General features: G+C 36.9%; 1 protein-coding gene across 3 annotated transcripts in view; it reads right to left on the bottom strand.

Moving 5' to 3' along the window:
* Positions 1 to 12,719, bottom strand: part of CCDC50 (coiled-coil domain containing 50) — a 77,791-nt gene that overhangs the window by 18,285 nt on the left and 46,787 nt on the right. For all 3 annotated transcript variants that reach the window (XM_012806943.2, XM_012806944.2, XM_023514829.1), the window contains exons 4-5: positions 12,436 to 12,526; positions 3,821 to 3,938 (exon numbers count right to left, since the gene is read on the bottom strand). In XM_012806943.2, the coding sequence (XP_012662397.1) occupies positions 3,821 to 3,938; positions 12,436 to 12,526 (209 nt within the window). The remainder of the gene's footprint in view (positions 1 to 3,820; positions 3,939 to 12,435; positions 12,527 to 12,719) is intronic.

Here is a 12,719-nt window from a genome sequence, read left to right on the forward strand (position 1 = left end):
ACCAACTTCAAAACCAGCATACAGGGGAGCCTCGCCAGGTGTCATTTAGACACAAGCATTTTGTGAAAACAAAGGCAGCAAATTACTATGTAGTTGGCAAGAACATGCCGATTTCAATATTTTCTAAACATTTTATGACTTTGTTATATAATAACACAAATGCTAATTCCATGGAAAATTGCTAAGGTAGCTAAAATACATTCCTTACCACAATTAGCCACTTGCTAAATTGCATTTGAAACAGCTACCATGTTTGAATGAGAGGTAGACAAAACTAGGCCTGGACATGTCTCAGGTGTTGTTTTTTTACAGTTTGTTTCCTTTAAGACTGTTACTCTGCTAAAGGAACAGCCTGAGAAGACAAACGCTACATGCACCACTGATACCAAAAGCTTCTACTAAAAACGTGAAATTCTTTCCTCTTGAGCTTTTCAGAAAAGGAAATTTGCTTCAAAGATTAGTCTAGATGAAAATTTGTCTTCTAAGTCGTCTATAAAAGTATTTATTTTCATAATTTATGGCTAAATTTATATTTTACATAAAATAATAGAGAAACAGAACAATTACTCTCTGTAATAAAAAAAGTGTCTGCTCTTTTACCCAAACTATTATGTTCAAGTCTATCTTAACAATTGAGAAAGAATCAATTGACCAGCTAGTTACATGATGACCACACTCCAGGGCATAATGGTTTATACTACAGTGGTAATACCTTGTGCTCATGGAGAACTGTAAAAGGGAAGTTCACCTTTAAGCCCAAAAGAAACAAGAAAGGTTTTATTTTTGACTTGGATTTGTGAAGCTATGATTGGTTTTGTTTATAATTCATTCTAAACAATTAGCTGATATTTGTAGTTTTACTTTAGGGAAATGTGTTACGGGAATTATTAGAAAGTTGTTACTGCATTTTGACAGGGATGACCAGAAAAAAATATTCATTCTCTAGTTCACCAACTGTAATAGCTTTAAATCTGAGAAAGGAAAAAAAAAAAAAAAAGATTGGCGCAAGGAATGTGTTTGAATCCTTTAAAATGTTCCAGTTAAGAACTGAGACTTGTGTTTGAGACCACTGTTATTTGGCAAATATAATTAACTCCCTCATTGCCAAGACATACACACCCAACATACCCACATGCTCACAAACACGACTGCATTTTGTATGTGTGCCTCCATGTTTCTTTCAAAATCAGATCATTTTTGTTTAGATACACAAAAATATATATCACACACATAACATTGATATATGTGATATATGTATAAACAATAGTACTTAAGAGTTTACTAATCCTTCACCAAAACTACATTACTTGATCTCAACACCATATGAAGGACTTTTTTTGAGACAGAGTCTCTGTCACCCTTGGTAGAGTGTCATGGTGTCACAGCTCACAGCAACCTCAAACTCTTGGGCTTAAGCAATTCTCTTGCCTCAGCCTCCCAAGTAGCTGGGACTACAGGCTCCTACCACAACGCCCCATTATTTTTTATTGCAGTTTTCTAGCTGGCCCCAGCTGGGTTCAAACTTGCTACCCTATGTGGCTGGCGCCATAACAATTATGCTACGGGGGCCGAGCCTGAAGGACTTATTTTTATAATCTCCAATTTACAGACGTAAAAAAAATTTAGAGTAATTATAATAGATAACTTCATTAAGATTACATTGTTCCAAAAAAGGGATATAGAACTTGAGCTGTAAGTCTTATGACTCCACAGACCATGACTAGTCACCAATATGACTACAATACAGCCAACTGGCTTTGAAAGAGAAACATGGCTCCACTAGTGAATAATACAGACCACTTAATAGTTGATATAAATTTGACAGATGTTTTCGATAATTTCAAATTTGTAGAAAACCTATAAATGATCATTTTGAAAGATTCATTTATTAAAATTTAAGTTAAATAAAAGCAGAAGAGATTTCCATTTCTGTTATGCTATACTGTGATTACTAGGTAAAGCAAAAATCAAATTATACACAGAGATTGAAAAATATAATCTTAAAATATCCTGGATGTGTTGGAAAAGGACCACTGTAAATAACTTAAGGATTGCTCTGTAAACATGAGCTGAATTACGATATGGTTTCTGGGGCACTCGCCTCAGTCTAACTCAAAGGAGCACAAATGAGAACTGCACGTTTAGCAATATGAATCGACCAACACCACAGCTTAGGTAAAAGAAAGTCCATTGTCTACACACATGCTGATGAGGTTACCATCGCCATCCAATATTCCCCTAACCCTTATTATGCTACTATTTAAAAATTTTGAAAGGCAGTTAAGATATAGATTTTTTTCAACTTTGAAACTATCTTAAGAATAATAAATAAATCTTAACATCGTTTCCTGCCCCACAGATGTGAATCAGGATGACAGTATTCTGATCAAAACAAATAGGTTTGAGTCTCAATTTAAGTCAGTATAGGCTTTATAAAAGAAAGGCTAAATTTAATGTTTTAAAGTACTTAACTACCTGCCATCCTAATGTTTTTAAAGACTTTAGAGTTTAAAATAGAAAATTTATAAATGAATATGCCTCTAGCACAGAATTTAAAATAAAAGCTAACAAAGGAAAAACACTGGACTACATTTCTAAGATTTTAATTGAACTGAAAAGTAAATCTTCACCTTCTGGTCTCTAGTATAATAAAATATGGCAACACTGTTTCTTTTAAAATGACCTAATATATAATTTTTGGCTACCAAGAAAGATAAGCATTTTACATATGGAGTAAGAATGTATCAAGCAATAAACAAAGAGTCAAACTGTTTATTAAATAGGTCATAGTGTTGAGCTCTACCAATTATGGTGAGGTTAGGGCAAAAATTTTTACTGAGCAAGATTATATTCAAACGGTAATAATCCCGCCATCTACATATGCACTGCTTTCACTCTACTTATGAAAGACAAACATATACTTACCTTTTTAAATGGAATTATAGGAAAGCAGATGATAATTGGTTTACAAGGCCCTTTGTGATTGCTGACCTTAAAAATCTTTACTCTCTAGAAATTGCCTTTAAGTATTGTTCACCTGTTATTCTAAGTATGGTTTCCAAGCTGAATGTCAATAAATACTGACACTTGAAACTAAAGCAAATACCTTCCCTCTGACGGATCTTTGAAAAGAAATGAAGAATACTTGTCAATACTCCTTTCCCAACACATTTTTCAGATAAAGAGTTACCACCACCACCACCACATTGCCACCACCACACCACCACCCACTGCAGAGGCAGGCACTAGAGACGTGAAACTCTGGAAAGACTTCCTGCCCTAGGCAATTATTCCATATGGTGATCAAATAGCAAAGAAAGGATCAAAAGCAAGAAACGAAGAGTAAATCTTAAAATTAATTAACAGTATCACTTGTCATCAGCAGGCTAAACCCTTGGCCTAGGTTTAAAAGACAGGAAAGCAGACAGAAAAGCTCTGTCACCCAGTGACTGACGCATGGTGGGCCTTCTTCAACAGCATCGCCCAGACGCTCTTGAGAAAGGTTAAGTCCAGAGACCCATCTACCATTTTACACACCCCACTTCATGTGCTTTACCGCAACACTGCACTCCAAGTGACCGCAGCACAAAAGAATGCATGCCAATCTTTAGAAAGCTATATTCAAATTTTAAAAGTCACAAAAATGCTTCTGGTTGTTTGACTAAGGAATCGATGAATTCATCAGATTCCAATAGAATCTGCCACAAATGTAAATGTGCCCAGTGCTAGGGGGTTAGAGAAACATTCCCAGGTTCCTCAGGTCACTTTATAAACAAGATTAAAGGAGTGTCTTGAATAGATATGGTGCAGACATTGTTACCTCCATCTTCGTAGGAGTAATTTTCTCCATAAGCCTTGGCTCCAGACAAGTCTAGAACATGCTTCTTTCGCTTCTTCTCTTCTAGTAACTCTTTTTCTTGCAATAAGCGAGCTATGTCCTACAAAGACAAAAGGGAATGGAAGTAAATGTCACCAGAGAATGAGTACACGTGGACACTTACAATGGAGTTCAACATTCCACTGCTAAGTTTTTATGAGCTCTGTCCATGACTCTCCAGATTTTCTGGCATTAATTTCATGCAATCCAAATGCCACAGCTGATTGATTGCACAACAGAATTGGCACATGATCGATGAATTAGGCTGGTTTTCATTTGAAATTTAGATTTAACATAATCTGAGGACATTCAAACCTCAGTACTTTCTAAAGTTGGTTATATAACAGAATTTTTGAAATATGTATTTGTGGGCCCCGTTTCCAAGCTGATGATTTGGTAAGTCTGCATACAGTAATCTATAAAACTTCATTAATTATGTTTATAATTTAATTTTTTTAAAGGCTTCTTCATGTGGTTCTGATTTACCTTTGCAGTACAGTGGTACTGTCTTAAATGAAAAAGAGAAAAGAATTTTCTTCCTGTCTGCCATCCGTTTCATCCCCAGGCAAATGTTTAGCAGTTACTAAGTGCGAAGCACCGTGAGAGACAGTGATAAATAACATTCCACACCTGTGCTCCAAAGACTAGAATCCCTTTGTGAAAACAAAAGAGAATACAAATATGACAATAAAGTTAAAGTTAACAATGCTTTAAGAAAGAGTTAAAATGTCTATGAAAAGAAGGGATATTATTTTGTTTGAAAGATTTAATACTAGACTTTGGTTCTGTACAAAGAACTAAATTTCAACAGACCAAGTAAGGAGAGAAAACATCCGCAAAGTTATGAATGTTTTAATGGGCATCAATCTAAGGAATGGCCAATAGTACAATCAAAACACAGATGTACTGTAGAGAAAAGTGAACCTAATAAAACAGTCTAAAGCCAGATCACAGGACACACTTATAGAAAATCTGAAGAAGTCTGGAGTCTATAATGTAGGGGATGAAGGTTTTGAGCTACAGAGTGATAGTGTTCTGAATCTGAGGGTTATTTCTATGAAAGCCTCATGACAGCATGTAAACATTTATGTTCATGTACATTTTTAATGAGAAAAGTCTAGAGTTCTTATCAGATTTGTAAAGCCTCACACAAATACCCCAACAATAGTCATTGGTGCAAATGACAAAAGCAGTCATATGTAGTTTGAGATACTTATTATTTCTACTTATAATAAAGAGATGCTTTAAAGAGAAACTGGAAGAGAAATAATTACTACTTAGGTGAATTTGGGGGGCTTCAATTCTTTCCTTTTTCTGAGACAGAGTCTCACTCTGTCTTCCCAGCTAGAGTGCAGTGGTGTTATCATAGCTCACTGCAACCTGAATTCCTGGGCTCAAATGATCCCCGACTCAGCCTCCTAAGTAGCTGGGACTACAGGAATGTGCCACTGCACGGGGTTAATTTTCCTATTTTCAGCAGAGATGGGGTCTCACTCTTGCTCAGGCTGGTCCTGCTCAAGTTATCCTTCCACCTCAGCCTCCCTGGGTGCTAGGATTGCAGGTGTTAGCCATCATGCCCGGATGGGCTTCAATTCTCTACCTGTATAATGAAAACTTTGAACTATTCAATATTAAAATCAAATGTCTTTGACTTATTAATGCAGCATTTTAATAAATCTGTCAGTGTTTACCAGGTCCTGGTCCCTGGGCCAGATTCATTACCTTTGATGTCTTACAAAGTTTAAGACACGCAGGGTTCCCATGCTGCCCTACAACTCCCTCACATTAATGCCTCTCCCAGAGCCTCACTTCTGTATGTCTTAAATTATTCTAATAGTTTTGCATAAACTAGTAGAACTATTCTTTAAAACTAGTAGAAATTCCCAAATTCTTATACTGTTCATTGAAAAAGTACAAAGAAATGTAAATATTTCTCTGGGCTATAGTGTTTACTAACCACCCAATGGTACGTTTTCCTTAGTGGTTTGGTTTATAGTAAACAAAAATTTCCCCAGCTATAACTGAGGAAAAAATATAAAGGAAAATTAACAGGCCCAACTGCCAGCAGAAATTATTATACTACACTCCAAGGATGAGTAATTGCTTTCTTACTATTGAATTTATTACTAACGAGTACACAGTAAGAAACCACCTTCCCAACATAAGGAATCAAGAAACAAAAATTATACCCCTTCCTTATAACATATAGCTAGTCAAATGAAATGCCTTTCATTAAAACAGAAAAATAATAATAATCATAATACGTTGTGTACTTCAAAGCACCTACACCTTTTTGCTCTTCTAAACTCTTAGCTCTTTTTGAATGAACTTTTAAATGGGTGAAAAGAGAAAGGTTGCTAGGCTTAAGAAGGAAAAGATAAAGAATTCAATGGAAACTGCCACTGTATTAGAGCTAGGCTTCAGCACAAGACAGTTTTCCTACCCACTTTGTAAGGATAACTGTGAAATGAGTTCAGTTAGGTGATTTCAACATAAATTTCCCCTAAAACAAACTAAAGATGGAAATTATTAGTCACAGTACTTGGATATAGCTAACCAGCTTAGTCACCTTTAACAAAACAACCTCCTTGATCCTCAGCTTCCTTCCTGCTAATGGTTAGTCTAGAACAGCATTTCCCCAAAGTCAGCACCGAGGAATACAGGTCTCCAAAAAACCCCACAGCACTCAATAGGAGGCATGTACCAAATTTAGTTCTTTAAAATATACATTAACATTTTTTTTTTAAAAGTGAGGATCTAATTACTTTCTGTAACCTAGAATTTTCCAAATTACTTTATGACAGAAGCCTCTTTTTACATTTAAAAAAAAACTTACAAAATTAATGTCCTACATAACATAACTTAGAACTAAAAGAACTCTCAAGCCCCTTTGAAGTCATTTTAAATTATTTTTTAATCAGATAGACTTACTTTAGGCTAATATGTAAAAATCACCCTGTTCCTTAAAAGCCTTCCTGATAAGCACGTTCACTGGAATGAGAATTCACACTGCACATGTTTCTCACCTCTCTCTTTTCTGTTTCCCAGCTCACCCAACTCTGGAAATTTAAACTATAACCATAAGAAAAGGCACGGCTAAGGATCTCGGAAATGCTTTAAAGAAAATCCATTGTAACAAAAACATAGATTTACTGATTCCTTTTAAGGGGCTACAGACTGTTAGGGAAATGGGATAATGGTCAATATTTCTTAAAGTTCTTACCTATGAAGCCTTAAAAGCAAAATGATTAGCATAATGTGAGATAAAGAAAGACTAGGGCTCCAGCAGAGGCACAGATGAGGGGCAGTGAAGCCCAGAGAGCCCTGCACAGCTTTCCCAAGTAGGTGACAAATTATGGGAACATGGTGTTGGGTTACTTGTTATTTTCCTTATTATTTTAGTAAATCTGTCAGCGTTTACCAGGTGCTGGTCCCTGGGTTCCTTGGGGTATTTTTATGGTTTATAGGCTGAGTATCCCTCATCTGAAGATCCAAAATGCAAAATGCTACAAATCTGAAGCACCACCGACATGATGCTCAAAGAAAAGCTCATTGGAACTTCCTGGACGTCAGACATTCAGATTACAGAGGTGCTACCTATGATTTAGATGAGAGCTACTTCTCCCTTCCAGGGTTTACTTCTATCCTACCATTGTAGTGGGTGTCCAAAAGAGAATCTTGTGTTTAAAAACAACCAAATAGAGATCTACAAATGTGATTATTAAAAGACTATCAGAAAGTGGAAAAAAGGGGGCAGCACCTGTGGCTCAAGGAGTAGGGCACTGGCCCCATATGCCAGAGGTGGTGGGTTCAAACCCAGCCCCGGACAAAAAATAAAAACGCAAAAAAAAAAAACCCCAAAAAACAAAAACAAAAACAAAAGTGGAAAAAAGGAAAATTGTTCCATTAGATTTTTAAACAACTTTATTAACTAGCAATTAAAATATTAACATCTAACTCAGCAGGGAATCTTAAGGTAGGTATGTTCCCAAACATTATTCTTTAACATCAGGAAAACAGGATAATACCAATTCTATTCATGTGAAAATACCAATATACCTGGAATGAGAAGAGAAGAAAAAAATTTTTGCAACCAGAAATCTCCCTCCCACTTCCATTTTTGGTTATATCCTTGTATACTTTTTTTTTTCCTTGAGACAGAATCTTGCTCTGTCACCCAGACTGGAGAGCTGTGGCCTCATGATAGCTCACTGTAATCTCAAACTCTTAGGCTCCTACCTCAGCCTCCTGAGTAGCTGGGACCACAGGAGAATGCCACCAGGCCCAGCTAATTTTTCTATTTTTTGTAGAGGAAGGATCTCAACTCTTGTTCAGATCTCAACTCTCAAATCCCTAGGCCTCCAGAGTGTGAGGATTACAGATGTGAGCTACTGCATCCAGCATATATATGTATAAACTTATTTTTAAAGTGCCTAAACACAGGAAAAATTTTAATAGTAAAAATGTACTGCTTTTTGAGCTGGTCTCTAAATATTATCAGAGAATATATAAATATTTTTTAGAACACAAACTTATAATCCCCTTAAGAGTGTTATGAATAAGGACCATGGTTCACATTAGATTAATTTTTTAATGTAAATTGGTTACTAAGTTTAGCCCTGAGCAGTTCATATTATAAACGGCTTCAAATTGTTGGACTAGTGCCACAAACTTTTCAAGACATGTTTGGGCATGTTAATGTTTACTTAAGAAAAAAAAAAAAGTTTTTTTCCTAAAATAGTTGCACATTCACCTATAGCTTAGAACCTCTGTAAGCTGACCACCCAAAGGACTGTAACAAACTGGTCAACATACAGAGGTGGTCAACATAAGGAACTCGGCCCACTGTGCTGATTCATGCATGTGATGCATGTCTGGTCTTTGAAAATTAGGTCAACGCAGGGAGGTGGTTAATGTAGGGAGCTAGTCAGCTGTGGAGGTTCTGCTGTATTTAATCTGGTTCTAACACATACATGTGTGTATGTCTAAACACACACACATTCACACATACATACTTAGAATTTTATTTAAGAGTAACTAAGTTAAGTTAAATCAACTAAATACACATTCCTTGACTTTTATTAAACAACACTAACAAATGCTTATGCTGCAGTAAGAAAAGATCCCAATAGAATTAAGAATTAATCCACTTTTAGTAATCACAAATTCATACGGTCTGATATCCCTAAAGACCACAAGCCCTTTCAATAGGGAGCCTATAGAGAACTCAACTACTATATTCAAGACATTACATAAAAGAGTTTAACAAATAAAAAGAGCCAGGCATGGCACCTGTAATCCCAGCATTTGTGGGAGGAGTATCTCTTGAGGCCAGGAGTTCAAGACCAGCTTGGGCAATATAGCAAGACCCTGTCTCTACAAACAATTTAAAAATTAGTCAGACAGTGGTATGGGCACCTATAGTCTTAGCTACTAAAGAGACTGAGGTAGGAGGACAGTATAAGCTAAGAAATTTCAAGTTACAGTGAGCTGTGATCATGCCATTGTATTCCAGCCTGGGCAACAGAGTGAGACCTTGTCTCTTAAAAAAATCAATTATAATAAATAATAACAAACAAAATAAATAAAAAGAGAAAAACAAAGGAGAGCGAGATGGAGAGACAATGAATAAGATGACAAAAAAAATTTTTTCTTTTTTAACTTTTCCACATCTGTCTCCTTACTTGGAAATGCTACTTTCTTTACATCTGTGTTCTATTAACAAACACAATAAAATTATACCACAACAAAGTTAGAAATGCTTATTTACCCACACAAAGTTGCACAACTCTACTACTTCTCATCACGCACAATGTTGTCCAGAAAAATAAAAACCAAAATCTTTGTCTCAAGAAAGGGGCCTTGGTCTCTACATCTGGTTATTTGGAGGGGGGTTATAAACAATCCAAGAATGTTAACCTTAAAATCTCTAAAGGAGATTCAGATAAAAATCCAGAAAGGAATTTTCCACAGCCTGCTGCTGAATAAAAACTTATTAAGTGAGCAGACTCCACAGGGACGTGAAAGACAAAAAGGAGTGGAGAGGAAGAATTAGAACAGTTATGTCTAACAAATATACAATGATTTTTCAAAGACTGGTTAGAGGAATCAGCACTATTGTCTCAGTCTTAGTCCCCTCGGCCTTTCAGGCATTCCTGTTTCCAATGGACTAAACAAGCATCATCACAGTCCTTCAGAGGCAAACTCTACCCAAGCACAATTCGTTCATTTAATATTAACAACATTCTAGTCACCTGAGAGTCACATTTTTCTATAATGAAAGAGTATCTGGGCACAGTGGCCATCTTCTCATCTCAAGCATGAGTTAGAAAATCAAAATGTCTGAATAAAGTTTTCAAAGACCATGCTGTTCCAGTCACTAAACCTCCACAACTGGATTTCTTATTTAACTTTTCCACTCTACTGGGGAAAAAGGAACATTTCAGTATTTCAACTAGTAGCTGAGGGCAAGTTCACGGGCGCCTATAAAAACCAAGTAAACACTTGAAGGCCTCTCAAATCACACCATATTAGGACACTTTTGAGCTTGCATAATTTTCCCCTTTCTTAAGTAGCACACATCACTCTATAAGAAAAATCAGCCTTGTTCAAAGGGGCAGAACTGTTGGGAAAACAGTTGGCCAGAAAACAAAAAGAAAAGAGCAATTATACGTCCACATCAGATGCCTCATACATGTGATCTCATTTAAACCTCATGACAGCCCCTTAGGGTAGGCACAACCACCATGACTTGCTCCTTTTGGAACCTCAAGTTCTGCATCACTAGGTAAGATGCTGAAAGTCACACAACGAAAAGTCAAAGTGCTAAACTCCAACCCAGGTCAGTCAGTCAATCTCTGTAGCCCACATGTTTTACGTCTGCCACAGTGTATCTAAGTCAGAAGCAGTCAGAAATCGAACAGACATTTCTCCAGCATCTGACTGTAACTTGGGACCAACTGCTCATTTTTTTTAATGCTTAATTTCAACATCTGAAAAATGGAATCAATACGCTGCTCAATTTATGTAATATTACCATGAGATTAACTATTGTGATTACTATTTAGATTTCACATGCCTAAAATAAAATGTTGTGGCTTTTATTTCTATCCTGCTTTTCTCTAAATGGGGGGAAAAAAACAAAGGACAGCAGCAGCATTTATAAGAAGCCAACTTCATTACTCGGGTATTTTTAAAATGGAAGCTTTCAGTTCCTAGTTTCATCTCCAAAGCAGTCTTTAGTTCAGACAGGCAACATATTATATAGTAAGAAAGAGCTGCCTGTGTTGATTACAGAAAGGATCAAAAATATTCCTTAATCTTACTTGCAATAACCATGGTTTATTTCTTAAAGAAAAATTTAGACTCGTAGCAGGCATCTCACACATCTCTGGCACAGAACAAGAAATCTTCTAGGAAGAGGGTGGCTCAGGGATTAACAGAATACGCAGCCTAGTCTACTGACGACCCTGATCATGTTTACTTAACAGGGTGATCGCAAATGCCAGCTGGCCCTGTACAGTAGCAGTTTATATAATTATTAACAGCATCTCCTTTAACTTTAAAAAGTGTTTCTAGGTCTATAACATAACAAATCATATGGTCACCCTACTATTAAAAATAATAAATCATTTTTTTCCCTTTTATAAATCAAGTCAGTGTTAAGAACAGCATAATAGGTATGAAAGAAATTAAATAGAGAATCACACAAAAGAATTTTTTGAGCCAACAGATTATAGGAAAGTGGAACCATTAAGACAAAGAGAAAAAGTGTGAGGAATGCCAGCTCCTGGACTCTCATAAAGACTATAACCCCAAATTCTGCTAAGGAGTTGCTCATAGGGACTACACCCGAATTCTGCTAAGACTCTGCTCAAGTCCTACTGTCTTTAACACTGCAAGAATAAGCCAGGGACAGATACCTTATAGTTAGCTGCACAGTAACCTCCCCAAAATTCATTTCTACTGACACCCCAGAATGTCACCTTTGGAAATAAGGTCCAGAAAGGTCACAGTGGATTATGGCAGGGCTTCTATCCAATGTACGGTGTCCTTAAAGAAGACCGGAGTGCACAGAGATACTCCCGGGGAAGAAAGCCCCTGTGGCAACTCAGGCAGGGAGGGATACAGCTACAGGCCAAAGACTGCCAGACTGCCAGCCGTCCACCAGGGGCAAGGAGGGCAAGGAAGGAGCCTCCCCGAGAGGCAGCATGACCCTACCAATGATTTTAGACTTCTAGCCTCCAGAACTACGTGAGAGTTTCTGTTGTGTTAAGTCAAGTTTGTGGTTAATTTGTCCCAGTAGTCCTAGGAAACTAATTCAGACAGTGCATCAAGTTATCCATTATCATCTCTCAAGACTTTAGCACTTACGCAAGTGATCAAGAGAAAATAAACAGTGGTCCATGAGGAAAATGCTTAAACTACTGTACCCCAAAGAAGGAGAGTTCTGCTACCCATCCCACAAGCCCTCATGGAGCCCATGAACATAACAGGTATTTGTTCCAGAGTTGAGTACCCCGTCTTCACTGGGTGGAGGGACATGAACTGAGTTGTACCTCATCCTTCTTCTCCTGAATGCGCTGTCTCTCCGCCTCAATAGCCAGCTTCTCCTGAATTTCCTGAGCAATTTCACAGTCTTGCTGTTCACTAAAAAGCAAAGGTAAAAACAACATGAATGATGAAAATAAGGAATAACATTTCCTAAAAATAATAAACATTATTAAATATCCACTTAACAGTACTTAGTCCTCAAGATAAAGATGCAAAGACGGTGATATGTTACTCAGAGATCACAAAGAAAATGAGTGGCAAAACTAAAATCTGGTCCCCACACACTACA

This window comes from Otolemur garnettii, unplaced genomic scaffold (genome assembly GCF_000181295.1).
Source record: "Otolemur garnettii isolate 467f Iridium unplaced genomic scaffold, OtoGar3 scaffold00060, whole genome shotgun sequence".
NCBI classification, from domain to species: domain Eukaryota; kingdom Metazoa; phylum Chordata; class Mammalia; order Primates; family Galagidae; genus Otolemur; species Otolemur garnettii.